The sequence below is a fragment of the Scleropages formosus genome, chromosome 6, assembly GCF_900964775.1.
Source record: "Scleropages formosus chromosome 6, fSclFor1.1, whole genome shotgun sequence".
Lineage (NCBI taxonomy): Eukaryota > Metazoa > Chordata > Actinopteri > Osteoglossiformes > Osteoglossidae > Scleropages > Scleropages formosus.
Genome location: NC_041811.1, coordinates 15,477,150 through 15,504,991, shown reverse-complemented (window position 1 = coordinate 15,504,991; position 27,842 = coordinate 15,477,150). Strand labels below are relative to the sequence as shown.

The 27,842-nt window shown below is 42.7% G+C and overlaps 3 protein-coding genes across 10 annotated transcripts; 2 read left to right on the top strand and 1 right to left on the bottom strand.

Moving 5' to 3' along the window:
* The first annotated feature begins 42 nt into the window (after positions 1-42).
* On the top strand, positions 43-9,160 carry sgtb (small glutamine rich tetratricopeptide repeat co-chaperone beta). 4 transcript variants are annotated; one of them, XM_018744909.2, is made up of 13 exons: positions 57-115; positions 1,871-1,893; positions 2,264-2,385; positions 2,563-2,666; positions 2,908-2,983; positions 3,135-3,234; positions 3,325-3,429; positions 4,850-4,988; positions 5,451-5,513; positions 5,818-5,855; positions 5,994-6,077; positions 7,421-7,541; positions 8,256-9,160. In XM_018744909.2, exons 3-12 carry the CDS (start codon positions 2,286-2,288, stop codon positions 7,530-7,532), a joined length of 921 nt encoding a protein of 306 aa, XP_018600425.1. In that variant the 5' UTR covers positions 57-115; positions 1,871-1,893; positions 2,264-2,285; the 3' UTR covers positions 7,533-7,541; positions 8,256-9,160. The 4 variants fall into 4 exon arrangements, with proteins under 4 accessions (XP_018600424.1, XP_018600425.1, XP_018600426.1 ...); XM_018744910.2 differs by lacking the exon at positions 57-115 and adding an exon at positions 151-266; XM_018744908.2 differs by lacking the exon at positions 1,871-1,893 and having other exon boundaries at positions 43-115.
* Positions 9,161-9,780: 620 nt separating this feature from the next.
* trappc13 (trafficking protein particle complex subunit 13) lies at positions 9,781-20,712 on the bottom strand. 5 transcript variants are annotated; one of them, XM_029252743.1, is made up of 13 exons: positions 20,310-20,712; positions 16,188-16,256; positions 15,054-15,153; positions 14,539-14,623; positions 14,297-14,424; positions 14,003-14,075; positions 13,608-13,652; positions 13,077-13,094; positions 11,675-11,808; positions 10,815-11,013; positions 10,573-10,673; positions 10,335-10,485; positions 9,781-10,085 (listed from the first exon to the last, which is right to left on the bottom strand). In XM_029252743.1, exons 2-13 carry the CDS (start codon positions 16,252-16,254, stop codon positions 9,978-9,980), a joined length of 1,209 nt encoding a protein of 402 aa, XP_029108576.1. In that variant the 5' UTR covers positions 16,255-16,256; positions 20,310-20,712; the 3' UTR covers positions 9,781-9,977. The 5 variants fall into 5 exon arrangements, with proteins under 5 accessions (XP_029108576.1, XP_018600199.2, XP_018600200.2 ...); XM_018744683.2 differs by lacking the exon at positions 20,310-20,712 and adding an exon at positions 17,009-17,084; XM_018744684.2 differs by lacking the exon at positions 20,310-20,712 and adding an exon at positions 17,009-17,084 and having other exon boundaries at positions 10,335-10,482.
* trim23 (tripartite motif containing 23) lies at positions 19,308-27,764 on the top strand. Its single transcript, XM_018744706.2, has 11 exons — positions 19,308-19,403; positions 20,845-21,007; positions 22,482-22,603; positions 22,826-23,104; positions 23,353-23,535; positions 24,055-24,270; positions 24,718-24,852; positions 25,104-25,233; positions 25,540-25,650; positions 25,939-26,063; positions 26,330-27,764. The coding sequence occupies exons 1-11, from the start codon at positions 19,308-19,310 to the stop codon at positions 26,507-26,509; spliced, it is 1,740 nt and encodes a 579-aa protein (XP_018600222.2). The 3' UTR covers positions 26,510-27,764.
* The last annotated feature ends 78 nt before the right edge of the window (positions 27,765-27,842 follow it).

The following is a 27,842-nucleotide window of genomic DNA, read 5'->3' as shown; positions in this document are numbered from 1 at the left end:
ACGTATATGGGTGTCGAGCAGAGCCACTTCCGCTGCGACTGCGCAGGCGCTGAAGAGCCGATCGACCGCAACTTCGCGAGACAGAGTAGAGGGGCCGCTTGGAGCAGGGCTTCAGGTGGGTAGGCGTGGGCGTGGGCGTGGGCGTGCGTGTGCGTGTCTGTAGCATCCTCACCCACAGATGCACCCGGGTGACAGAGGTCACCCAGCGCCCGCTCTGGAGGATGTGGAGAACAGAAATGTGAGCTCTGTGAAGTCGCGGGTGTAAGGTGTGTTAGACGCGCATCTTACAGGCGACACTGCCTTTTTTCGGCATTCTTACGTAAATATACGTGGTTGACAAGAGGCGTGCGCGCGGACAGGGCTCCGCGGGTCTGCGCGTGTCTTGGGGACATGATTATGGCACGAAGCCGAGCGTCAGCGATGTTAAAATCATCATGTACCTGCAGCTCGCGTGGTGCGGGCCAGGGGAGGGACGTTCCAACGGGAACCTTGCGAACGTGTCGAAATGAACTTGTTAGCAAAAAACAAAAAAAACGCTGTGCCTTGTTTGCGAATGGCTCGTGTCCAAGAGAAGACGTGGTCGCGCGCTGCTCTGTGGCATCGCATCGCGCGAGAGACGTGTCCCGCTCCTCTGCAGCATCGCGCTCGTCGTGTTGAGCCAGGGCCGCGCCAGACTCCTGTGTACAGTACACAGGACCTTCGTGTGGCAAAGATAGAAAAACAAAACAATTGTTTACATGGCGCTTCGTTGCCACGTATGCAGAATAAAATCTCCCAAACCGCTGCCTCGGAAACAGCTTGTTTTCCACAATTGTCTCGTGCCAGATGTTACATTGTGATTGTATCACTGCATGATTCATATCAAGCTCAAAGTATGTAACAGACGGGGGTTTGTAACGGTTCCAGGTGGCTCGTTTCAGGGAAGTCCAGTTTCTCATCCTAATGACTGAAATTTAAAAAAAAATAAATAAAAATAGCGCAGGTTCAACAAAAGGAACTCGCCTTTCATTACCTGCTGCTGCGAAACGGTGTTTGACACTGTGTCTGGGCATGATTTACAGCTGCAGGCCTTGTTCTGCTTTCTTCGAAATTGAAAATTGTCCAGACTTCTGTCACAGCACTTTTCCCTTCACTGTGAAGGAAACATAACGAATATAAAAAGCAGCGCTATCGATTCCCTGCTCGCTGCATTTTCACGTTGCCTAGGATCACACGCCGATGGGGAGCAATTTATAAGAACTAATCAGCCCCAGAAGCAGATCTTTGGGACACACACACACACAGCAGAGGTTCAGATGTGGAGAGAACACAGAAGGAACGCAGACAGAAACAACTGAGAGCCCAGAGCCAATCAAAATCTGTGTGCATTGCAGGGTGTTTTATTTCTTTGCATAACTGTAAAGGCATGATGTCTTGGGGGTTGTAATTCATATCTGGGGTTGCCGGCCTTATTCGATGTGGAAATGTAGGCACATTCTGTGGCAATTTCTGCAAATCTTTGTGCCTCGATTGCCGGTGTGTTGTCTTGCGTTTCATGCTGGAAGCAGTCCGGTAAGAGTGGCAAATGATTCCGTCACCATTGGCCATTACTTGAATCACCTTTACTGGGTTTTGCAGACACTCAGCTGGGATTGTGGAATCAATGCAGTATTTTGATAATTACCATTACCAGCAAGAGATTTTTAAAAAATCTTTCTGAAACTGGTTAATGGTATTGGCAGTACTGAGAAAATTTTATGTGTTTATTCATGCCAATAATGACACATTTTACGAGAGTAGAAATTGCCCTCGGGCCCTAAGCAGCTCTTGTTCACCTACCATACAGTATCAACTTTAAGTTTATATTAACAACTGTATTGTTTTTTCTTAGCTAACAGTGTAGTAATCTTCAGGGTAAGTGACCTCCTCCAGTGGCTTTGTTGTCAATGTCTTAAACATTGAAATATAACGTGTTTCAACATCCATGCTGTAAAAGACACAATTCGGGAAGAAATTTTAACTACATCACCTAAACAAATTTGTTGTTGAAAGCTTTTATGCTCCAGTTCTTTTCATTTTATTGCATTTTTTAAAATCTTTGTACATTTCTGTAGTTTGTATCTTAACTTTGATGGTTCAGCACAACTGGCCTTTGAGTTGATGCTTGTTTAATTTTTTCCAAGTACTGTGTTAATGTAGCATATAAAGTTTTAACCAATATTTTCTGAAGTGCCAAGGAGTTTGATTTATGTAATTGCTGTGTCCTGATTTGCTGTATGAGTAGGAGTCTGGTGAAGCCAGCGAAAATGGCAGTGGAGAAGAGGTTAGCCTTTTCAATTGTGCAGTTCCTCCGTGACCAGACAAACCGTGGGACTTTGAACTCAGATGAACAAGAAAGTCTTGAAGGTAGTCTAATACTTCTACCTTATAGTTTCATGAGAAACATTTGTTGTGAAAAATTCAGAAATGGATTACTTTTGTTGGTGTTCTTCATTGTCCGGTAACATTCCCCAGTCAGTTTTGAAGAGAAGTTTTATGTATGTGATTTATGTGTGCCGAATCTCCTGACTTGTGTCTACTCAGTTGCAATACAATGTCTGGAGACCACATTCAAGATCAACTCCAGTGACAGCCACCTGGCCGTGCCCCTGCCGCTCAAAGAGATCTTCCTCAACTCCATCTTCAAGGTAGAGGTTTAACACTGTGGTCCGGTCAGAGTTGGCTCCATCTACACTGGCTCATATTTTTTTGTCTCAGTGAAAGTTGGGAAGCATCATGGTTTTTAGTGAACAAAGTCAATGTACAATTTCTCAGAGTTGCTGTTGGACAGGATTTTACTCCTATTAGTAGAATCATGTTCGTGTAACAGCGAAATGCTATAGTGGTTGGCTATACTCATTTCTTTTTTCCTGTGGCATCTCTTCTCAGAATGACAATGTGTCATTATCAGACTTTTCTCCATCACCAGAAGACACTGAGAGGGCAGAGCAGCTTAAGAATGAAGGTATTCTACATGCGCAGGCTTTTAGTTAGAGAACCACAAGTCCAGTCTAGTACAATGCATGAAATATACGCCACCACGGTGATTTCTTTTGAAATCATTCGCTTCCCTTAGAAGAAAAAAACGGTTCTGTTAAACTCGTCTTGCATTTCAGGGAACAACCACATGAAGGAGGAGAATTATACTTCTGCCGTGGAATGCTACACAAAGGCCATCGACCTGGACCTGAGAAATGCAGTCTACTACTGTAACAGGTATCATAGAGTGGTCCACAGTGAAGGGATGAGGCGTACATGGAAATATGCAATCTTATATGTACCTCTCTCTTCTTTCCTTCTGCCCAGGGCTGCTGCACACAGCAAACTGGGCAACTACACAGAGGCAACAGTTGACTGTGAGAGAGCAATTGGGATTGATCCCACCTACAGTAAAGCCTATGGAAGAATGGGGTCAGTTTGGGGCTCAAGGGTCTTAATCCAAAGGGTACATATTCGTTAATCCTGGGGATTAATATGGCACCAAGAAAAAGTGTTCTGTTCTCTTGACTTCCTCCTAGCAGCATTTGATATTGGTAGATTAGCTTCATCATTTAACAAAATGAAATTTTTGCAATGTGTGAATATCTCTGAAATATAATTGTTTAGATAGGGGTGCGGTGGCGCAGTGGGTTGGACCGGGTCCTGCTCTCCAGTGGGTCTGGGGTTCGAGTCCTGCTTGGGGTGCCTTGTGATGGACTGGCATCCTGTCCTGGGTGTGTCCCCTCCCCCTCTGGCCTTATGCCCTGTGTTGCCGGGTTAGGCTCTGGCTCCCCGTGACCCCATATGGGACAAGTGGTTCAGATGGTGTGTGTGTGTGTGTGTGTGTGTAATTGTTTAGACCACATTGCCACACAGATACTTACCAGAATTTTAGAGTTTTTGGTATTGTCACTATGGGAAATAATGTCAGGCTGTTTATTATTGAAAACATCCAGCCGGGTAGAAAATCTGTTGTGTGGGTCTCGAGAGGATGGTAAAAAAGCCTTTCAAAGAGACAGACTTTTCAGCTACTTTCATGTCTTTTTCTCATGCCTCACAGGCAAACTTCATTCAGTTTTTTTGCATTTTGAATTGATCGTTAAAATCAGTTCGACAGTATGAGACAGAGCATGTGTTTGTGAGGTTGAAAAAATTATGTATGTTAAAATGATTCAGGTTAAAACAATCTACAGTAGGTATACAAGTATCTTTCATGTGTTTGTTAATGGCAGTAGTTATTTCTAAAAGCTTACCATTCTGCATTCAGCATAACTGGTGTTGCATTAATAATCAGTGGAAGTAGGGCAGTCTAAGCTTGGACTTAATGATAGGCTCAGCGAAAAGTTCAGAATTGGGTTTGGATGGAGAAAACCCAGTAAGAAAGTCTATTTGAACTATTTGAACAATCACCGCTAGTGTTATATGTGGAATTTCTCCAAGATTCTAGTACAGTTTTACAGAATTTGACACCTCCATATTCATCCAGATCCGTGTGATCACTAGGATGACGTTTAGCCCACTCTGGAATCCACCCACAAGCAACTGTCATGTCAAATATTTTCTTAAATTATCCTCAAAATCATACTAATATAAATGAGACAGAAATGTCTGAAAACAGATTTGTTTTGCATCTGACATACTGTAGATGGAAGTCCTGCTAATGTATCAAACATGATTAATTTTTGCGGACCCATTGTTGTCTCCTTCAAAAGCAAAGCTTGTAAATAGTTATTCCTGGCAGCTCCCTGATCGCACCGGCGGGCTGTTCTGAAAGGCATCCCTTCGATTCGGCCAATGAGCTTGACTAACACGGTAACGCTTTATGTGGTCAATTTATGGCCTTCTGTCCCAGGCTGGCCCTGACAGCCAAGCACAAGTACCCTGAGGCCATCACTTATTTCAAGAAGGCACTGCTGCTGGACCCAGATAACGACACCTACAAATCCAACCTGAAGATTGCTGAGCAGAAGCAGAAGGAGGCCTCCAGTCCTGTAAGTGGGCCAGTGATGTGCAGCAGAGATTTCATCTGTGCCTGTAATACTCTGGCTGTGATGCACAATTCTGTAAAAAGTACTGCAGAAACACTTTAACAGATAAGATAGATTACCATCAGTTAAATAAACAGATCATGGTAAATTCAGAGGAGTACTATTAAGATATTTTGGGAATGGGTTCAGTATTGGACAGGGATGTCACTGGGTCTATAACATGTCAAGAGACAAATATGCTATAAGTACTGTAGATACTGAATACTGCAACTGTAAAATTGCAACTTTGTGCAAGTGGGAGGACATGTCGTCTTGCCAAATGACAGCGTTTGCTTATCTGTGTTCATTTGTGTGAGTAATGAGGACAGGTTGCGTAATGGGGCTCTGTGCGTACAGTTGGTGTTGCTGTTTGGTGGTCGGCACACTGCAGTATGTACACCGTGTCTCTGTGGTGTGATTTTACAGACAGCCACTGGACTGGGTTTTGACATGGCCAGTCTTATCAACAACCCTGCCTTCATTAGCATGGTGAGTCCTGCAGAGTCAAGGTGCACCTTTCTCATGGCCGCATTATGGTTTCTCTCGGAAATGTCCTCCAAAATTGATGCCTTGACTCAAAGGCCTCATTGGAGGGGTTGATGAGGTTTCAACATCGAGATTTGTCATCGGTTTCCCACTTCCACCATTGGATGTTGACAGATGTGCCCAAGTGCTGCTGTAGATCTAATGGTGGCCTACAGTGTGGGTTTCTGTACTGTGTCTGTCAGATAACAGTATTTCTTTCCATTATGTGTATCATCTCACAGCAGTTGACTGTGATGTTTTGATTTAGGCTGCCAGTGTGATGCAAAACCAACAGGTGCAGCAGCTGTGAGTAGTTTCATATCATTTTTCAAAGGAGGTATTCCTCTGGGGCTGCAGTCGTAGTGTAACCGAGCCCTTCCGGTACAGTATGCCGTCATCCTTGTATTTTGTATGCTATGACTGCCCTCCTCTCCCTGTGCTCAGGATGTCGGGGATGATGTCTAATGCAGTCGGTGGGCCAGCTGCGGGAGTGGGTGGGCTGTCGGACATATCCAGCCTCATTGAAGCGTGAGTGCTGGACTTCAATTCGCCTGAACCGTGCTCCATAACAGTAATGAGCTAAACGAAAAACAACGGTTCTGTTTTGATAAAACCATTCAGATCACAGCTTTAAATAAGGAATTAGGTGGGAAAGTTTAAAAAATTTTTTCAGTACCCGAGCACAAACTAAAATTAGATAATGTTAAAGGGTGCCCTTGCTTAGTATGTACCTTTAACTCAGAGGTTCTTAATCTTTTCTAGGCCACGGACCGCTTTAATTACCTGATGAAAACTACGGAGCTTCTTGTAGAAAAATGAACTTAAGTAAATTCGGAGCAAATGTTGCATTCAATCTATTGCACTGAGATTACCTTCACCTAAAATTTTGTCATACATAGTAGAAGCAGAGTAATATTTTTAAACTTTTAATCACACAGCATTACTTTTTCCCCCGGGGCGTTGGAGCACAGCGGGTTTGGCCAGGTCCTGCTCTCCGGTGGGTCTGGGGTTCGAGTCCTGCTCGGGGTGCCTTGCGACGGATTGGCGTCCCATCCTGGGTGTGTTCCCTCCCCCTCCAGCCTTACGCCCTGAGTTAGGCTCTGGCTTGCTGCGACCCTGCTTGGGACAAGCGGTTTCAGAAAGTGTGTGTCTGTACTTTTTTCCTCTTTGGGGAAAAACAAACACACACACATTGTCGGAACCGCTTGTCCCATACAGGGTCGCAGGGAACCGGAGCCTACCCGGCAACACAGAGCGTAGGGCCGGAGGGGGAGGGGACACACCCAGGATGGGACACCAGTCCGTCGCAAGGCACCCCAAGCGGGACTCGAACCCCAGACCCACCGGAGAGTAGGACCGTGGTCCAACCCACTGCACCACCGCACCCCCTGCTACCACCCAATAAATTCAGCAAATTAAGCAGAGTAAATTTCAGCAAATTTTTGTCACTTCATGTTCATCGGTGTTCCTTTCACTGCTATGAAGTGAAAAGGCCCCTGAATGTCAAGATGTGAAAATAGTTAAGATCATTCGTCTGTGCTTTTGGTTCATGTGGATATATGCACCTCGTAACAGTGCATATAATGAACTAACAGAAGGTACAGGTGGCTCTGGAGTTTGTACTACAATTAAAATGTGTGACCTGGTTAAAAAAAGGGTTATTTTCAAGTCAAGTCCCTGGTTAAGAACCCCTCTTTAAATTAATTGTGGACAGATCCATCCTGCTGGTAATGTGTCAGTTCAAATAATGATTTCCAATGGATATTACATGCCAAACATTTTGCCCGTTTTACAATGGATTTAACCATTCCGTTAAGCTGTGGAAGATGAAGGTTCACCTTGACCAGCGGGCTTCCTCTTTCCCCTTGCAGAGGACAGCAGTTTGCCCAGCAGATCCAGCAGCAGAACCCGGAGCTAATTGAGCAGTTGAGGAACCACATCCGGAGCCGGTCATTCAGTGGCAGCGCAGAGGAGCACTCCTGACTCTCAAAGGTGTGCACTCGTAGTCGCACGATTCATCCATCTCCCCCGGTCACTGCACTGACGGGGCAGGCAACCACTCGGTCTCAGGGCTCCAAATCGGTTTCACCGATACAAATACTGATTTTAATTATGGAAATGGACTTAATGTTAATACCTGCTGATTCCAGTATTGATTACCAGTATAGATTTGGTTGTTACATTAACATGAGTGATTCCAACAGAATGCAGGGTGGCAAGTGGCCCACAGAGATTACACTAATGACAGAAAGTAACAAAATCCAGAGTGCTTTGTGGAGTGGTTAGGGCCATTGCTTTGTAATATGAAGTTTCCTCGTTTGACTTCCCTTCCTGCTGTAGGACCCTCGAGCAAGGTGCTTACCTTTACTGAGTTGATACAGTAACAATACCCAGTTTTATAAACAAGTAAATAACTAAGTAGGTTATTGTTGTATGGGACTAACTTTGTAAATCACCTTGGAAAAAGGCAGCTCCTAAATAAAGAATAATGTTCAAAAGAAACAAGTCTAGTGCTGATATTCAAATATTTGAAACGTGAAAATAGGTGTGACAATGGTGACCGCTTAGTACTTATTACAAGTACAAAAATGCACGTGAGGTAGATTCTGATTTCACTGTAGTTTGAATCAGATTTGACTAAAAGATTTGAGTATGGATTACAGAGTGAAACCTAATGTGTGTACATTTTCTGTTATTTTCCAACAGGGGAGGGGTCAACACAAGGAAAGTGACCGCAATCTCAGCACTCATTGTTTAACAGAAAACCATCAGCAGGGCTGGAGTGATGTGTCAGTCAGAGGTGGGGGGGAAGGGTTAGCACTTCACTGTGACATGAAAGCTTCAGGAAGGGTGGAAATGAAGGAAAAGGAATTGCACACACTGTTAATCTAACACATTACAAAAACCCATTTAGTTGACAGAGAAGACTGTCCATCGTATCTCACTCTGGTAACATTAAAATGGTTTTAAGTGTGGTTCCTATGTCGTGTCAACGTGCATCTTGTGTCTGCTACTCTTACCAGGACTGTAGCTGTAAGTAGCATATAATAGCAGGGTTAACAATCTCACTTTTTTCCACATAGGAAAATGGATTTTAAAATTATTTTTATTTCCTATATTATTTTAGGGAAAGAATATGTTGTATAGGAGGACCATTGATGTATTTTCTCAATATAACTGATATGAACTAGAATGAGAAAGTGGTGTGCTAAGGGTCCCCGAGGACCAGGTTTCATCATCCAACACATTATTATGTGATTTCATGTTGAAATATAACCACCAGAATGTGGATTATTAGTAGCATATAGGAACAGCAAGCATCCATTATAGACTGGGTAACAGTCTAAAAATGATGCTTGCACTTTACTATATTTGCATAGAATCTTGCACAGCTCTCATTTTGTGCCATTTTTCCTCTTAACCCGATGCCAGTAACTAGAACTACAACAATCTTGGAATTACTCATTGCTTCTGCCTTCTTTATTTTGCATGCTTCCCAATAAGACCTGAAATTAGTACAATGGAAAGAAAGTGGAAGGGTATGCTTGCAAAGCAGATGGCCAAATGCAACATTGTGTATTGTCGGAACTGAAATCTTGCAATATGTTAATAAAGGCATCTTGAAGTCAACGTGCCAACATCTTCTTTCGTCACAAGCAGTGCGAGGACTTTGCTGAGAAGCAAGGGGTGTGAATCAAGCCAAAGGCAGAGATTTCAGCCTCTTATCATCAGACTGCCACAGGCAAAGACTATGTATTGTGGCTAAGATTACTACAGCTGGAAAAGTCAAAGAGAAAGAACCCAAATTTAAAGATGGAGAAAAAAAGTTGCTTTTAGAGATAATATTTATACTTACAACACAGAGAAATTGTAGCTAGCGTTAATTATATATCACTAATCTGCATGGACTCACTTTGCTGTTTCCACGTCTATGTATAATTGTACTGTGAGTGTAATGTATAAAAATTCAGCTAAAACTGTGTTTTTAAAGGACAAAGAATTGCAATGGACAACAAAAGTGGAAACATTAACATACAGACCTCTCTATGGCAGCAAGAACCAGACCTAATGTCAAACCGTAATGTATTCAGCACATGGTGCTTAAAATCTGACACCAACCAACTGGCAGTAAATTACTGATCAAAACAGTTCATAATCTGTTAATATTCCATCAGAGGATAGATAGCTTTACAACAGTCACCACCTGAAAAGATTAACAGATAGCAGTAAGTCCTGTTTTCCATTAGTAAGACTTTATTCAAATATTTTACACTTAAAATTACAGTATTTTTTTTTCCCTTTTTTTTTTTTTTTTACAATTAAAACATTCAACCTTTTAAAACACAATCACCTTTAAGAGTTATCAAAAGGGGGAAGGTGTTCAATAGTTGGTCCTTCGAAATGCACAGTGCCATGTCTAAGGTCTACCTAGTCCTCCAGGCCATTGTATGGACATACCACACATACTTGTGCAATGTCGTCATATTCATATGTTCTTTTTAAAAATGTGTCTGTGAGCCTTAGTCCGGATATACTCTGAAATGCAACAAATACAGATCATTTTATAGCAGGCAGTTTACATATCTGAATAAAAAACATGTACATATCATAACTGAATTTAATAATTGCATTCTTTCTCCAGTTCAAGTGAAACAAAACTACACTTGGAAAGTCTGAAATTTGTGTTCGATGGGAGACAGCCAATTTCTGCAGCATACCACATTTCAAGGACCACATTAAAGTTTCATTCTCAAAGCCCTGCCTCCCAAAACTCAGAACACTCACCTGGAGACCTTGCACAGAGCAGAGGAGCTTGAGTGGGAGGAAGAGCGAGGAGCTGGGGCTCAGCTTGCCCAGCTGTCGACCCGACACGCCACACCAGTGAATTGAGCTGGTGTTGCACATCTCCAGCACCAGGTCCATGGTCCTCTCACTGCTAGGTAGCAAGGAGAGAGCAGTGAGAGGGTAGTGCCACTGACAATACCCAGCTGTATGCCAGAAATGAGAAAACCTGTTTGGTTACCTGCAGTTAGTGATTTTACAGGTGATATCAAAGGGTTCTTCTAAATTGACTGTGTCTGGGATGGACTCAAGAGAAAGCCTCACATCTCCATAACCAGGAGCCTTGAACAGAAAAAACACTTTTAAATTAGTAAGAAGTCATGTTGACGCAAACATCCTAAAATTTAAGTCCTGCTCCCAGTTTACATGCTTTTATTGGCTTCAGGAGCAATACCCACAATGCAAAGCAGTGTGGCACTTTACCATTCTCTGGAGCTGGCTTGTCTGGAGCCGACCTCTCTCTCCTAAGTTTGTCTTCCATACAATGTCCAGTTTGCCGATGACAGTGACCCCCTTGATGACACCGGCCTTCTCGGCAAATTCTGGTTTCGGCTTAAGGCAGTAGAGGTACTGGCGTGTGTCCATGGGCTGCAAGTATGACATCTTCCCAAATGTGGACTCCCTTGGCATGAACAAACCAAGTGTTACCCTCTACCACTCCAGTACCAATTCCACATCAACCTCAAATAAAATACAAAACTATCCGAAAATGTGTGTAGTACTCATATTATACCGTAGAGGTATTAGGTGTTTGCACTAAGTGCCGTGTAGCCCTTTCCATGAAGTCTCATGAACCAGAAATGGGGATACAAGAAATGAACTTTGTCTACACAAGGTCTCCCATGATTAAATATGTCACCACTGCCTGCTTTTCAGCTCTGTGAGGACTTGAATTGTTTTTAATGCAACTTCAAGATCTGACTAAAGTAATTTCCTTTGTTTATATATGCAGTCTGTGTTTTATCCTCAATACAATGATGTTCCCTTATTTCCATTATTTCATTTAGCTTATGCTTTTCTCCAAAGTGAGTTACAATGTTAAGCTACTTACAATTACAGTATTTACCCATATATACAGCTGGGTAATTTCACTGGAGCAATTTATGGTATCCTGTTCATGCGTACTACAGATGGAGGTGGGAGCTGAACCAGTGACCTTCCGGTCCAAAGGTAGCAGTTCTAACCACTATGATACCAGCTGACTCTAAACATTAAAGAAGCCAAATGAATTTGACTCTTAGAATATGCTTGTGCCTGCAGTGTGAGGGTAAATATGACTTTACCCCCGTTCCCCCGAGGTTACGGTGTTGAGCTCTGAGACATTATACATCAAGGAGGGCTCCAGGGACACCTTCTCCATGAACATTGGTGAACTGGTGATGTTCTGGATCTGGGCTTCCAGGAAGACTTCATCCGTCTGCAGGGACACATTGCACAGTCAAGTACCCACAGAGTTTGCAGCACTTAGGAAGGTCTCACTGGGTAGTGTAGAACTAGTTTTTCCATTTCATTTTTGTTTTCATGTTATCTGAGCAGTAATTATGAAATTAGACCACTGAAACATTAGGTATGAACAGTAACTGACAACATGGGCAATGAGAAATGTTCTACTTTAGATTATTACGAAACTGCAAGGCATTTTTTAGAGCAGGAGCAGGCCAAGAGTAATCAACAGCTTCTAGACACTCCAGTTTTGGATACATATGCATGCGATTTCATTTCCCAATTGCATATAAAAACATAACACCATATCTTCTTAGAAGGCTTATAGCCATCAGAACAAATCAGTTATCTAATTAAATAATTACTGCTCAGTTTAAACTATGGATTAGTATTCCAAATGTGACAGAAGGAAAGTTGTGATTAGTTCATGCCTGCAATTTAAACTGGGTAACCAGCAAAAGAACCACAGTAAAATTTGGCTAAATTTGCATCATCGTTGGATTTAAAACTCCTGTCAAACTTTCACATGCAGAAATTGTTCAGAAATCAAATAAACAATTCCTTTCAAATTTCTCTGGGTCTAAAGTTCTATAGCTTTTTTGAGAACTAATCAACATTTTATATTTATAAATGAGAGCTTCACATTCAAAACATTCATTTCCATTAAGAAAACTAGAAAAAATGTATATTATTGAAATTATTTTAAAATAAGCATGTTCCCAGTTACATTCATTCATTTGATGAATAATATATTTGTAAATCTTCTTTGGCATTTGGCTGAAGGCGATAGAAACACCCTCAGTTATGACATTTCAACTCTGCGAGTGGTTGATTAACTGTCCCTCTGCCCAAATACATCTTCCCAGACACTCAAAAATCACTTTCAGGTCTCAGCAGCACCAGTGTTCCCCACCTCCCGATTGCATGTCCTGTGTGAGGCCCATGTCAGCAAAAGTAAGCAAGCATTGAGGGCAAAGGGGAGCAACGGCAGAATAATGAAAAAGCATTATATGACACTGTCACAGACAAGCCGAATGGTTCTCCTGTTCCCTTGGTGAGGAACGGAGGCGGTGAGGAATCCATCTGAAGGAGGGACAATGAGTGGACTGTTCTCCCCAGAATGCTTTTTCATTATTTCTCCCCCCATGTTCAGCTTCAGTGGCTCTGAAGAGAAAGTTACGCTGCAACAAAGGATTTTTGAAAAGCAAAGAGTGTTTGGCAAAGAAAAGGAAAAGAAATTACCACAGAACTGAGGTCACTCTAATGGAGAAAATAAACACAAAAGAAAAATTAGAAAAATGGAAGGTTAGGTGCTAGGTAGACAATGACACTGCATCTTTATTTTCTGGCTAACTAAATGCAGCTGAAAACAACTACTAAGCATACAAAAATGAAAAGAGTAGGTTATAGTATTATGAAAACTACAATAAATAAAAGCCTGGCCAAGTTTCAACCACTGTAAAGGAAAATGCTTTATACATTTAAAAGGCACAAGTTTCTTTGATAAGCAAAAATGTGACTTCAGGATTATCAGTTTATGAGATATTTCAGAAATGAGAGTCTGCATGGTGAATGTTTGAAATTCACACAAAAACTGAAGAAAAAAAAATGAAAACGTAAACAAGAAGCAGTTTGAATTTTGATAACAAGAACTCGGTACAAGTAATAACTATCTTCTCTAAATTATTTAAAGAAAATTTACTTATGTAGCAAAGTTTGTAATGCAAAAAAACGGAAATCATAAGAGGACAATGACCTTCGGTAGCACCGTACCTCGGCATTGTAGAACTTGGTCTTCACGTCAAGGGGCTTGAGCACCTGGTTAAGAAAAGAGTGCAAGCTAAATGGTGTCTTCTCCATCAGCTCTGCCATCAGTCCAAATAACTGTAACTGAATCCGCTTTCCTGACAACCAGATCCCGAATCCTCAAAGTAGCAGTGTCTAACAGAGGAGTGAAGAAACCGTAGTAGGGCTGCTTCAGATGCAAAAAGATGGAAGCCTCTTCGGATGAGGAGAAACACTAAACACTCCCTATGTCGAACTTGGAGCTCCAGCACTAATTGCTTTCCAGCCTGCCACAGACTTGCTAAATATTTTGAGCATGAGGAACGGGAGAAACAATGAATAATAACAAAGAAGAAAAAAAGGTTGCAGAGCAACAGACTCACCTGGAATTTGAAGAATTTTCTGAAGTACAGCTTCTCCCCTGTCTGAGTAGTGTAACTGACAGCACATACCAAACTGCAACGAGCAAACAAGACCACTGGGCTCAGTTGTCCAACTATTCTAGAAATTTCCACGATGTATAAGGTCTCAAAACCTTTTGTACCCTTCAGCATGTTTTAGAACAGACTTACATCTACACAGATAATAAACTGGTCAGTGCACATTAACTCAGATATGTAGCATGCAGATCAAAACAAAAAATAATGCAATGGAAAAAAAAAAGGCAGCGAAAATACATGTGTGTTCCTATCTCCTTGACTTCATGGTGGATGACATCATCGATGCAGCATTCTGGTTTGAGCTCTGCCACAGCCGAGTTGGACGCAGAGAGGTTTAGGCGCTGTGAGCTTGTCTGTAGGTCTGCCTGTAGGACAGAGTGTATTTTGCTCATGCTGTCTGAGTGTCTTATCTTCAGCACCACAAACAAAACACACCCACCAATGACGAGTGAAGTAGTGAATACAGGATACCTATTTACCTTTACAAGGATGTCCTTGACTACCTGAGAGCTGTCATTGTGCACACTGATGTAACTGGAGAAGGTCTCCCCCAGAAAGATATTACTTCACAAAAAGAAGACAATGCATCCACATTCAGCATATGAATACACGTACAAGGAATCACCTCACAAGTCAAATACTTAAACTTTTTTAAGGATAACATGTGGAGTGAAAGAACTTCTAGTGTGTTCCACTAGACAGATATAACAACCAAGGAACACGAGCCATAAAGAACTATTACTTCCTCATAAGGTCTAAGTACTGCACTAAATTGACACAGGACAACACTGCTTTGTCACCAAAGTATGTTCATCTGATCTTGTTCTCGAGCTGATGCAATGGTGTGTATCTACTGAAGAGAAGCATGGAGTTCCTCCTTGCAGTTGAGCAGCATCAAATCAAAGGCTTCCCATCTTGAACATGTCTGCGGAGGGGTACAGATATTTCCCTGCCTGAAACTTGCAGTCACAGAAATAAGCATGAATGGTCATACCCAAAGTTCTGTGGAAGTGTTAGCATTTCTCCAAGCATTAGTGTCTCAGCTCCTTTAACAGTGGACGGGTCCTCCTTCATAAGTCGGCTGAACAAATCCCCTAATGAAAACATCAAATAAGTATCAGATGCTGACACCACAGCGGCCACTGTCCAATTAGGCTGAAAATGAAAGAACATTAAGCAAAAAGTAGTAACATGAAAACTGACACTAAATCTACAAAAACAGTCTTATGATTTCTTTAACGTTCAACAGCACTACTAAACTTAGTTCTCTAAACACCTAAGATTTAATGACCACATATCAGCAGTATCGATAACCACATATAAATCTATGACCCAACTATTTTAATTTTAGATGAAATGAACTGAAAGATATGTGCTAACAGATTAAATGCATCACTAAAATTATTCAATGTTTTAAACGGCTTGACTGCACAATGGCATTCTTCAACACCTAAATAAATAGTGATCCTACTCAAAAGTGTAACAGGGATTTACTGTCTCTACAAATTCCAGCTACCAATGCAGTATTCACACCATACCCTGAAGGGTCTCGGTATGAAGAAAACAAACACTATAAATCAACCTGCCATACGTTTGACTAAATATGGGAGCACAGTCACTCCTGCATTGTTTTGGCACAGAGAGCCCATAACTAGTACCATTTCGTAATAAAAAGTATTAGCTACATTTTGTCTTCTTTTGTCCACAAAGAAACTATTATAAAGTGAAGTCTGACTGTAATTTCTGTTGCTTTCTAATTCTTAATAATAATGCTAAAATATTTAATCTTCAGTCCTCCAGTTTGATTTCTGTTGATATATACATCAGACTTACTTAAATTGACTGTGGTAAGTTTGGTTAGATGTATAAAAAAAGCTACACATATCTATCCAGGAAAACGTATAAACTATTAAAAGTGGAAGCTTCTGAAGAATTACAGTCAACAGTGGAAAAACAGGACATTAGATACTCTATAAGGAGGAATTAATTTTGGTTTAAACCCTGAGAGGAAATCATGCTCTAGGAAGGTGGCATCATGCATAAAAAACAAGTATACAAAACCTGTAAAACAGTAAGCTGTAAAAGTCACTTTGTATAAACAAAAAATATTTAAAAATCAAAAACTAACCAGGAAGATCTCCGTCCTCACAAGTCACTGGCATATTAGTAAAAAGTGTTGGCTTCGTAAGCCGCATCACTGCAAGACATAAAAACAAAATCTGTTAGTTTGATGACTTTCCCATGAAAATTCATCCTGGAGGCATTTCTTGCAATACAGCATTAAAATTTGATCATTCAAGGCAGAAGGTGGTGGAGTGGTTCCTGCTGTAGTACCCTTGCTGAATTGTATGTCACTAGAGAGAAGCACCTGCTAAATGAGTAAATATTAATGTAAATTGTACATTTTATATTGTAAAAAAAAAAAAACTGTGCTCTATAGAGTGAGTCTATAAATCAAAGTAAAGCTGAGCAAATCATGTTAAAGCTGAATATCAACACTGTAAGCTGCCTTGGACAATCACAATGGAAGGAAATAAAGGTTTAATATGTTAATAATAACGACAACAAATAATAAAAATAATAATAATAATACCAATCCAATGGATACACAACCACCAATGAATGACACATGATGATGTGATGAAGCAGAAAAAAGCTGTCCGGTCAGGCGACCACATCATGCGGCAAACCTTTCAGTTGCTTAGGAAGACAACACGTTTTCAGTCTTATAATTTATAGCATGTTTCTGCTCACATTTTTACAATTTATCATCATGTTTTGGTGTAGCTTTCTTCGGCATGCTAGGCTAATCATAATATGTTAGGCTATATCATATTAAACAGTTAACTTTTCATGTAATCAATTACAATGACGATCCTTTCGTTATTTAGTCACCACATGTTTTCTCCAAACTACCGTCGAAACGTAGAAATTATAATAAATAAGTACCTTTTAATGCAAGAAGGTGCTCTTGTTTTGCTTGATTGACGTCCATCTTTCCTTACTATGCTACTTTCACCTTTCACCTTTCACCAGCAAGTCATAGGCTACGGGAAGCAGGAAAGGACAAACCGAGTGCTTTCGTTATGTACCTGCGGCGAGTTTCATTTACACCGGGGTACTACTACCACCTGCTGCTCTGGAGCAGGTAATACGCGCTCTTCTATACAACAGGAGGGAACTCTCTACTGCCATCTGCTGTCCAAGAGCAGAAAAGTCTTGCAATAACAAGCGGTTGATGAAGTTGCAGAATAACACTGTACATACAGTACTCTGCACGGCTGGTGTTAAAATAAACGTGTGAGAATTTAGTTCATTGTGCTCTTTTCAGAGAGTGACGTCACATTTAAAGATTATTTCTTTCGTACCATATATATAGTTGATGCAAAACTGGTGCAATAAAACTATTTACACTCAAATTTGTTTTTCACATATCTCTTATTTAACTTCCCTTGCATTTTATATAAGATACCTATACAAACATATAATGTCTAGTGTCTATTTTGTATATTGTGTACTTTATACTCTATATATTTTTTTGTATCTTTTATTAGCCCACTCTACTTTTATTATCTGTGTCTTGTCACTGTCATTCTGTCTGTGCTGTGGAAGTTCCTGTCACCAAGACGAATTCCTTGTATGTGTAAACATATTTGGCAATAAAGCTCATTCATTCATTTATTCATTCATTCATTCAGTTGTTTCGCAACTTAATAACACAACTGGGATCAAAAGTTTGCAACTTGATTCAACTTACATGCATTATTTTTTCAATTCTGGAAATAAGAATACGTATTCTCTACACCTTTGTCGGTTGTCGACTCGCTCATCTCATTAGCATGTGCAACGTTTCTGTCTCTTTAAACTTCGCTCCGCTTTGGTTTCCATGGTAACCGTGTGCTTCTTCTTGCAGCCGCTGTTAGAATCGGGTACACTCGGGAACACAAAAGATGCGTTTTTTGGGGAAAATTGGAAAAATTGTATCTTTTTTTCTAAATTCAAATTGCGGTTTGACCGAAAAAGGAGTAGTCAATGTAGTATTGGATGTATTCCCCAAAAAGGAAATACAGTATTGGTATTAGACAAGGCAGAATACATTATTATCCCTGAAAACGTGTGTGTACTCTGCTGTTATAAAGTAAGGAACACGCTTTTTTCTTTAGCCAACAAAGACATTTCAACTAATATATGACCAAAATGTTTGGTGACAATAGGTCACGTAAATATCTTCACTGCACGTGATCTAATAAAAAAATAATTGCAGACCTCAGGGGAAATTGGTGTGCACGTTCATTTCTTCATTACTTTAAATTAATCGAAATCTATTCAAAATTATTTTCCTCTTGATTTTGTTAAATATCTGAATTAGGTTGTTAAAACTGAATCCACATATATGAAAATTAAGGACTCAGTATGTTAATGATAGTGATTCTAATTGCTGGTAGTGGCACGAGCTGCTGCTGTTCAACCTAAGATCCTAGGTTCGCATCTCACCTCCAGCTGGCTGCAGTATCCTTCAACAAGGTGCTTATCCGAAATTAATTACTGCAGTAAAAAATCCTACCTCTACAAACCGGTATCGCTTGAGAAACGCGTCAGCTGTATGTGAATGAACGTAAATCCGTTCACGTCACTGTTTCATTAGTCAGTACTAAGTCATATTAAAAACCGCCACTCTGCCGTTCGTTTGAAAGCCGTGGCAATTTTTACAATTATGTTAATTAAATGTCCATAAGGAAAACAAGTTTTATTTCATTATTATTATTATTGCTAAAAGACGTGGATTCAACAAAGTGTTTTCATATCTCATTTATGAACATCAGAGATTATTAGGAGTCAGGTTATATAAAGAGAATGAGAAGCGCGGGGCGGACGCGCGGTCCCCCGTTGCTCTGTCACACACAGTGACCGCTGTTCTTCTGTTTCGACCCAACAGCAGCGGCTTTGGCGGGCCGTTAATGCGCAGGTGCGGGGACTCTTGACAGCAGGGATGCGGCGGAAGCGACTGTGGAATGAACCATTTTAAGATTGAGAGAGGGAAAGATGCTACATGTCCGTGATATAGTTGTAGTTAAAATAATACCTTTCCTTGAGTTTTACAAGCACCTGAGGTTTTTAAAATTTTCTAAAAATACACTTCGGCGCATTTGAGGGGTTCGACGCGGAGAAAACGAGCCCAGGCTCGGTCGGCGGTGGTCGCTCTACCCTCCTGCAGGTCCTGCGGCCGGCCCGGTGGTATCGCCCCAGGATGGCCGCGGCGGCAGGGGTAAACAAGCCGGGGGCCGGCGGAGCCATGGACTCCTGCGTCCGACACGGCCGATCGGCGGCGGGGAGCGCGGTCAAGGTGTGTGACTGAAAGGGAGGAGTGTGCGTGGTGTGACAAGAGTGCTGCCGGGGCTGATGTCCAGCCGGGGGGCAAAGACATATAGCCCACGACTGCCACAGTGACAGTACTACTGATATTTAAAACACAGCCGCCCCGCGGTCCGCTCGCTTTTATTGAAGCGGCTCATCTCTCCTCTAGAAACGTCTCGCAACGCACCGCTCGTGAGAGATTTCATGAACATAGACTGTCTAGTCAGTCAGCTCGCCAGCAGTAACATGGTTGGGACCGGTGTGGCGCGGCAGAGACCCCGCTGTGCGCCCGGAGGCACTGCTCCTTCGTCGATACGAAGGGTCGCTGGGGTGTGCGCGAGGCACGGGCGGGAGTCCCGGCGTGCGGCCGGATGTGGAGGCGCGAGCCGAAGCAGAGCCGCGCTTTCTTCCCACGCTTTGCCCTCTTCTCTCTGCTTAAATCGGTGTCTCGTGCACGTTGAAGGGACGTTACAAAGCTGACGTATCACAGCGCGAAACGAGTAATAAGGCAGTGAGTGCGGTGGTGAGATTAGGTGTGTGCGCTGTAGCTGCGCAGAGCTGAGTCGCGGCGCGACAGAGAACTTTTCTCCCTTCTTACGTGTATTTCCTTGACCAGCGTGTGCAGTAATAAAAAATAATAAAGGTGTGCATATTCTTCCTTACCAGGATTGATTTTTTTTTGGTCTTATTGCATAAAAATGCACTACAATATTTCTGTTCACTAGTCTATAGTTAGTAGTAGTGCACACACACGTAAAGAAACGCTTTTCCAACCAGGCTGGAAGTGTTTCTTCAACGGCCGTATATCTAGCTAGACAGTGCAGTGCACTTATCTGGTTTCTGGGAAACCTTCCAGTTACTGACACAACAAGTCATTCTTTGCCACCTTGTTTACCTTTAACAGTTTGTGTCCCAGTCTGGCTTGTCCTTGTCTCTCAGGGGCCCTGATGCAGGGTTATTTACCTCACGTCAAGGTGACTGTGATTAGCCGCAGTACCAAAAAAAAAAAATCACTCTTCAACCTCTGCAAAATCCTTGTTTCTAATGATATTTCACAATAAGAATTCTAGTGGTTTGTTAAACGTGAAAAGGTTTGCACTGGCGTAGCTCCGGTGTGTTGGTTTCGCTGTGGTTTAAATTACGTCCGTTGAGAAACACCGGTGCTCTCTCGTTCCTCCTGACGCTGACCGAGCCTCAGGAAACCTCGCTAGCCATCAGGGCTTCTTAAATAAGTGTTTTCGTGAGGAAATTTTGTGCTCTCCAAGTCGTACAACGTCTAAAGTACAGCAATCCACACTTGTTTAGTCTTCGTAGAGCCAGTCCCAGCTTTTTTGGGAGGGGGGGAGGAATCTCATCCAACAAAAAAAAATGGCGACTGTGAAAACAGACCCAGAACCGTGTAAGTGTATTGTAAGCATGTGTGTTTTCAGGTGCTCGAATGCGGAGTGTGTGAAGACGTCTTCTCTCTGCAAGGAGACAAGGTGCCCAGGTTGCTGCTGTGCGGTCACACGGTGTGCCACGACTGCCTGACTCGGCTGCCGCTCCACGGCCGGGCTGTGCGCTGCCCCTTCGACAGACAGGTCACCGAGCTCGGTGAGGCCGGCGAACTCCTCTCGTCCCTTTTCGCCACAGCTTTTCTCTGTCCTTTCCGCTCCACATGTGAACAGGCATGTCTCTGCGGCGTGCCCCTGCCATATCACTTTATGTAAATGTGTTGGCTACATTTACATTTATTTACTTGGCAAGCACTTTTCTCCAAAGCAGCTTCCAATGTACTCTATATAGTGTTATCAGCCCACACACCTTATTCACTGCGGTGACTTACGCTGCTAGATACACTACTTACACTGGGTCACTCATCCATACATCAGTGGAACATACTCTCTCTGTCACTCACACACTATGAACCTGAACAGCATGTCTTTGGACTGTGGGAGGAAACCAGAGCACCCGGAGAAAACCCACACAGACACGGGGGGAACATGCAAAATGCACACAGACTGAGCAGGGATTGAACCCACATCCTCTCACACCACCCAGGCGCTGTGAAACAGCAGCGCTACTTGCTGTGCCACCAAGCCGTCTATGAAAAGTGCCAGTGAAATATATTCAAAGCATATTCTGAGAATAAATTCATTACCTTGTGCAACTTGAAACTCCTGCTAGTTAAGTGGCAGAAGGGAGTCACGTGGCAGTAAAGCATCCATGCTGTGATGCGTTGTGTTTACAGATGCAACTCCATTTAGATTGTGTGTTTCAGTAAAGTACTTTGGAGGAGCTCCCCTGGGGCTGGGACTGCCAGGCTCAGCTGCAGGGTTTGTGGATAGTGCAAGAATAACCTTAATCACATAGGGGAAGTCGACCTCAATGTGTGTTATGTTGGTTTAAAGTGTCACTCATGTGTATGATGCTCTTTCGCAAAACATGAATGGAAAAATGTAGACTTTTAACAAGCAGCCACACTTTTGGAATCCAGATTTCAGATTTTTTTTTTTTTTTCTGTCACGTGTTAAGTGTTTTGTTTTGCCATTTTTGTTGTCCAGGAAAGGTCAAACACCTCATTATTCAAGTTTGTATAACACATAATTCAAGTTTATTTGCTTCTTGTCTTCCACGTGGCTGCATACTACTGTTTATATTGACCTCAAACAGCCACGAAAGCCATGGTAATGACTAGTTATTTATGTGGTTGCTTCCTGGGCCATTTAGGTCAGATTAGATAATAGTGATATATGCTCCCTAAATTGCATTTTGACTTTAAGCGATGGTAGGGTTGACATACGTGGCACAGCGAACAAGTTGTACGACTGGCTGCTGTGACGCTTCTGTAGTTTCAAGCTCACACGTGCTCGGAAGTTCAGCTTTTTAGCAGTGCCACAACACAGCCAGTTTGAGAAGGTTTTTGCTGTACCATGTATAACATTTACCCTTAAGCATTGTCTGACCCTTGCTGGTACGCTGGTGGAGTTTCACTCTGATAAACTGCGGCCCAGAAGCCTGGACTCTATTGAAGATGTGACTGCTCACAGGGCTTTGACTTGAGTGTTTTTCTTCGGTGTGTTGGCAGGGGACTCTGGAGTTTGGGGGCTGAAAAAGAACTTTGCCCTGCTGGAGCTACTGGAGAGGCTGCAGAATGGGGCCTCCAACCAGTCAGGCATGTCTGAGGATGCCCTCGGTGGGGTAGGAGAGGTATGACACAAGAACTTTTGTCCTCAGTCTGGCTGTGGAGAGGACTGGAAAAAAAATTGTCTGGGCGGGGGTTGGGGAGTGGTGTTTTAGGGACGGGTAATGTTTTTCTAACCGGTGCTGTAGTTATGAAATACGTTTCCATTACAGTACCAGCCATCGCACATTTGCCACGTCGCCAATCCCCCCCCCTTTTCTCTCTCTCTCGCTCTCTCCTTCTGGCAGCGCATCGTTCGCTGCGATGAGGACGAGAGTCACACGGCCTCTGTGTACTGCACAGTGTGTGCCACCCACCTCTGCGCCGGCTGTTCGCAGCTTACGCACTCTACCCGCACCCTGGCTAAGCATCGACGTGTGCCCTTGGCCGATAAGCCCCACGAGAAGACGCTGTGCCCCCAGCACCAGGTGCACGCCATCGAGTTTGTGTGCCTGGAAGATGCCTGCCAGCCGGGGCCACTCATGTGCTGCGTGTGCAAGGAGTACGGCAAGCACCAGGGACACAAGGTCAGCGGCAGCGCTGGTCTCTGGTTTAGTTTAGCATTGATTCTCATTCGTGTAAATAAACTTAGCTTCTCTGTCGCGAGTTCATGTAGTGCATGTACACAACTGATATTGGGATCTGACCTTAATTTCACTACTCTTGGCTACCTTAGTTAGTTATGCCATAATTTATTATACGGAGAACACAACTGAAGATTTCATCCAGCCCTTCTCCAGGCTGAGGGTATTTTGTGTTCCCACTCCTGTCCCAGCATGCTGTGCTCGAGACTGAAGCCAACCAGATCCGAGCCTCCATCCTGGACATGGCGCACTGCATCCGCACGTTCACAGAAGAGGTCTCTGAATACTCCCGCAAGCTGGTGGGCATTGTACAGCAGATCGAGGGTGGGGAGCAAATCGTGGAGGACAGCTTTGGCATGGCTCACACGGAGCATGTGAGTTTGATCTCGTGGATGAGCAATCCCAGTGACACACATGCATCAGGAGCTAACTGGACCTGACATTTGTTTTGGAATACGAGAGCCATGTGGGTGTGGCAGTGCAAACTGAACAGGCTTTTTGGGGCTAAGTAGTTATACACAGTGCGCCTGAAATAATACACTGAGACAAATAATCCTGTCAGTGATTACGGTTATGAAAAAAAAGTGTTGCTTTAAATGTGTTTGCTGTTTTGAATTAAATAGCTTTTGTAAACTTGCTTTTTTTCTGTAAGTGTATATGGAATGATTATGAATACAGACAGTACAAAAAAATGTTGGTCCACCTCTTTTTAGGGATTAGTGTGTATTAAATGACTGTATTGTAAAACTAATTGTATGGATTTGAGTCCATCTGCTAAGCATAAATGTTGTGAGTGCCAAGTGTGTAATTCATACCAGTTAAAGCTGTTGCTCTTACCGTCTGTTAGAGTACTAGCGGACTGAGTAACCCTCCCTCCCACGTCCCGGCCCCAGGTACCAGGCACAGCGGAGAGTGCCCGCTCCTGCGTCCGGGCCTACTTCGCCGATCTGCACGAGACGCTGTGTCGCCAGGAGGAGATGGCACTGAGTGTGGTGGATGCTCACGTGCGTGAAAGGCTGATCTGGTTGCGCCAGCAGCAGGAGGATATGACCATCCTGCTGTCCCAGGTGTCCACCGCCTGCCTGCACTGCGAGAAGACATTACAGCAGGTATGGCATCAGTAGGCACCCTGAGCCCCCTTACTGTCCTACTTACGATGATAAGCGCAGCAGTCATGCATGGTGACTGCTGTTTCATTGTAACATTATCCCTGTATCAGAAATGCACTTCATTATGATTATCACTGCAGTAGGTACACATTGTGAGCATGACTGCACTGGGATGCTGCAGTACTTACGCATGATGAATAAATTTTCGTAGAATTTAAAATTCACAAAAATGCACTCTTCATGTATCAAATTTCTTGAAAGCTTCTCATTTACCATCAACTGGAAGCTTCCCTTCAACAAAGAAATTCTGCTTGACCACTGTTTTCATATGCAGGTCACCAAAGCTTGTTCATTTGCAGGCTCATTCTTGTCTTCACTTGCACAATTAGTTTTACACCGAGAGCCCATGGTAAGCTGCAATCACCTGTGTGGTGTTGCTCCTTGTAGGATGATTGCCGTGTGGTGCTGGCGAAGCAGGAGATCACCAGGCTCCTAGAAACCCTGCAGAAGCAACAGCAGCAGTTCACCGAGCTGGCCGACCACATCCAGCTGGACGCCGGGATCCCGGTCACCTTCACAAAAGTACGGGATGCTTCTGGGATGCTCTTGGCTCCCTTGTAGTCGAACTGAATAGCAGAAACCAGGCTGCAGACTCAGATATTTGGGGTAAAAAAGGCGAACACGCCCACGTGGCCACAAATATGATAGGATGGGGGAGAAAGGGTTTTACTTTAATTCTCATTTCAAATTAAATGCAGCCTTGAGGTGAATGTGTTCTGTTGTACGTGAATTTCAGCTCTGCTATATTTATATTTTGTTGATTCTGATTTCAGGACAACAGAGTTCACATCGGGCCGAAGATGGAGATACGTGTAGTAACGTTGGGTCTCGACGGAGCTGGGAAAACGACCATTCTCTTCAAGCTGAAACAGGATGAGTTCATGCAGCCCATTCCGACCATAGGTAAATTCATAGCATTCTGCTGCCCGATGTGAAAGGCTTCTCTGCGTTATTCACTTTTTAACCTTTAAGCGTAGTAGTGACGTGTATAAAGAAATGTTAAATAAGATAAACTTGCTTTCAGTGCTTCTATGGTGCGTAGTGCTTTGTATTGTTGTCACACCATCTCTGTAATGCCCCTTATCAGAAATCGTTGAACTGAGCTGGAAAATTATTCCAGCTGCTCGTGGAATTCTTTCAGAACGGACAGAATTTACACAGAAAGGGCACGTTGTATTGTTTCTACATAAAATATTCTTTGTCTTTCAGGTTTTAATGTGGAGACGGTGGAATATAAGAATCTGAAGTTCACCATCTGGGATGTTGGTGGCAAACATAAGCTTAGACCTCTCTGGAAACATTACTACTTGAATACACAAGGTATTTCTTGTACCATAGACACAAACTTCTGTGTGGATATTACAGCCAAATGCCAACTAATCAATAGCATGCTGCTCAATTCATAGTATTTTTGGCAGAAACGAAGAAGCCAAATAATTAGAATGATTGCTGTGAAGTTCAGTGATTATGTGTGTTTTCTTCAGATATTCGTAGTGTTCGTGTTCGGACGAGCTCAGTAAGAGTAGTCTTGCTCAGTTCGGGAGTTTTTTTTTCCCCCTGCTGATGCAGTTATACTGAAACTTGACTCTTGTCTTTTTGTGTCTGCAGCTGTGGTGTTTGTGATTGACAGCTGCCACAGAGACAGGCTGATGGAGGCCCACAGTGAGTTGGCCAAACTGTTGACAGAGAAGGAGCTCAGAGATGCCCTCTTGCTTATCTTTGCTAACAAACAGGTAACAGCATTGAGGGGAAGGAGACTCGTCCATTACGAATCTCGTGATGCATGCTGTAGACATATGAGGAAAAGTGATGACTAGATGTTTAAAAATGTATGCCATCAGTGACAATAGAGAAATACTGTTCAAATTTTTCATCTTAATGCAATTTAAGGAGTAAGGTCATAAAACTTGCAGTGTAACGATGAAGCTAGAACATGGTTTGTCTAGCAACTGCTGTGAAACCCAAGTGAATTGTATATTTATACATCCTGTACACACAGGATGTTCCCGGGGCGCTTTCGGTGGAAGAGATGACAGAGCTGCTGAGTCTACACAAATTGTGCTGTGGACGGAGCTGGCACATCCAGGGCTGCGATGCCCGCAGTGGAACAGGCCTCCACGAAGGTCTGGACTGGCTGTCCAGGCAATTGGTGGCTGCTGGTGTACTGGATGTGGCCTAACCCCTGTCGACTATCCAGCTGTCTCCACCCACTGTCCCACTGACTCCGCCCAGGCCTCATTCTCACCCCTCCCATTTGCCCAGCCCCCCAGTCTCTTCCATCCCAAGTAAGACTGACCCATCATTGCATTTACCTTCTAATTCTCCCTGCATTGCTGTTAATAATCACATTTCCCAAGGATGAGTGTTCCTCTGTGGTGAGAAATACCAATATAAATGCTGGAGTGTGGAAATTTAGCACCATTTGACCTAGAGGGATCAAGTATAAATTAATATAACAAATATACCAACAAGGTTATGTGTTTTGGGAGGAATATAATTTGTTTGTCGTTTTATTCTAACCTTGCTCTGTTAACTATAAAGTTAATAAAGACAGCAGACATTCTGCATGTTTGTTGCCAGTGCATATCCAGTTACTATTTGCCAGTTCTAACATTTAAATTGTACTATTAGATCTTTGTCTGGTGGAGTAGCTTGGTGTCAGGTTCTTATTATTCTGTATGAATTTGGAAAAAAAAAAATTGGATGAAGCTTTTCCTTTTTAACACTAAACACATTGTTGCAGTATGATGTATTCCGTAATAATGTGTCCTGTGAATGCTGTACTTATCTTTCTGGTAATCCATTATCAACCAAGCTCCCTGGCCCAAAATATTTTAGTGATAATATTGTTCTTCAGTTTTAGCCAGCAAAGGATGTTATTACCTTAACCACCTGAGAATGTGTTGGAATGTGCAGCATTTTATGGTTTGAGGCCTCTGGATCCTGTTCATATTTTCAAAATAACTTGGGAATAAGTGCCTGAAGGCATTCTGATTCTGTCCAGTGTAAGGAGTTCCCGCATGAGCTTCTTATGTAGTGCAACTCAATGACCCATATACTAAAATATGCCATTGCTCGGACACGGAATGTTGTAGGGTTCTTATTAAAGAGTATCATTTTGTACAGTAACTTGGAAGTCTTGACTGTATGTGAAATTAAGCATTTTGTTTAGTTAGAGGTTTGAAGTTTTTACTTCACCAAGCTTTTTGGTGTCAAACTGGTGTTCCAGCGCGCAAGTACATGGAGATTGAACCAGTACAGAAAAAGCCTTGAGTATGTGTTTGTATATAAAACTGTGGGAACCATTGACAACATTTGAAGCACCTAGCTCAAAGCTGTGATGAGTTAAAGTTGATGGGCCGTGCGTCATCCCCCCTCCCCCCCCCACCTCCTGTTTTGAGGAGTGTGTTAAGTTCTTGGTACATTGGATATGCTGGTCTGCAGACTGGTGATACATATTTGAGGATTTATTTTAGGTTAAATGGACAAACTGCTGTGCTGCCAATTTTGGG

What these genes read in the sequence shown, in the direction of transcription:
- trappc13 (XM_018744683.2), bottom strand. Translation starts at nt 17,054, where the DNA reads ATGGACGTCAATCAAGCAAAACAAGAGCACCTTCTTGCATTAAAAG. An exon ending in GCACCTTCTTGCATTAAAAG is followed by an intron (nt 16,257 to 17,008) that starts GTACTTATTTAT and finishes TATGTCTTGCAG; the next exon opens with TGATGCGGCTTACGAAGCCA. An exon ending in CAAGCCAGCTCCAGAGAATG is followed by an intron (nt 10,674 to 10,814) that starts GTAAAGTGCCAC and finishes TTTCTGTTCAAG; the next exon opens with GCTCCTGGTTATGGAGATGT.
- trim23 (XM_018744706.2), top strand. Translation starts at nt 19,308, where the DNA reads ATGGCCGCGGCGGCAGGGGTAAACAAGCCGGGGGCCGGCGGAGCCATG. An exon ending in CGGCGGGGAGCGCGGTCAAG is followed by an intron (nt 19,404 to 20,844) that starts GTGTGTGACTGA and finishes GTGTGTTTTCAG; the next exon opens with GTGCTCGAATGCGGAGTGTG. An exon ending in TTATCTTTGCTAACAAACAG is followed by an intron (nt 26,064 to 26,329) that starts GTAACAGCATTG and finishes CTGTACACACAG; the next exon opens with GATGTTCCCGGGGCGCTTTC.
- sgtb (XM_018744907.2), top strand. Translation starts at nt 2,256, where the DNA reads ATGAGTAGGAGTCTGGTGAAGCCAGCGAAAATGGCAGTGGAGAAGAGG. An exon ending in TGAACAAGAAAGTCTTGAAG is followed by an intron (nt 2,386 to 2,562) that starts GTAGTCTAATAC and finishes GTGTCTACTCAG; the next exon opens with TTGCAATACAATGTCTGGAG. An exon ending in AACCAACAGGTGCAGCAGCT is followed by an intron (nt 5,856 to 5,993) that starts GTGAGTAGTTTC and finishes CCCTGTGCTCAG; the next exon opens with GATGTCGGGGATGATGTCTA.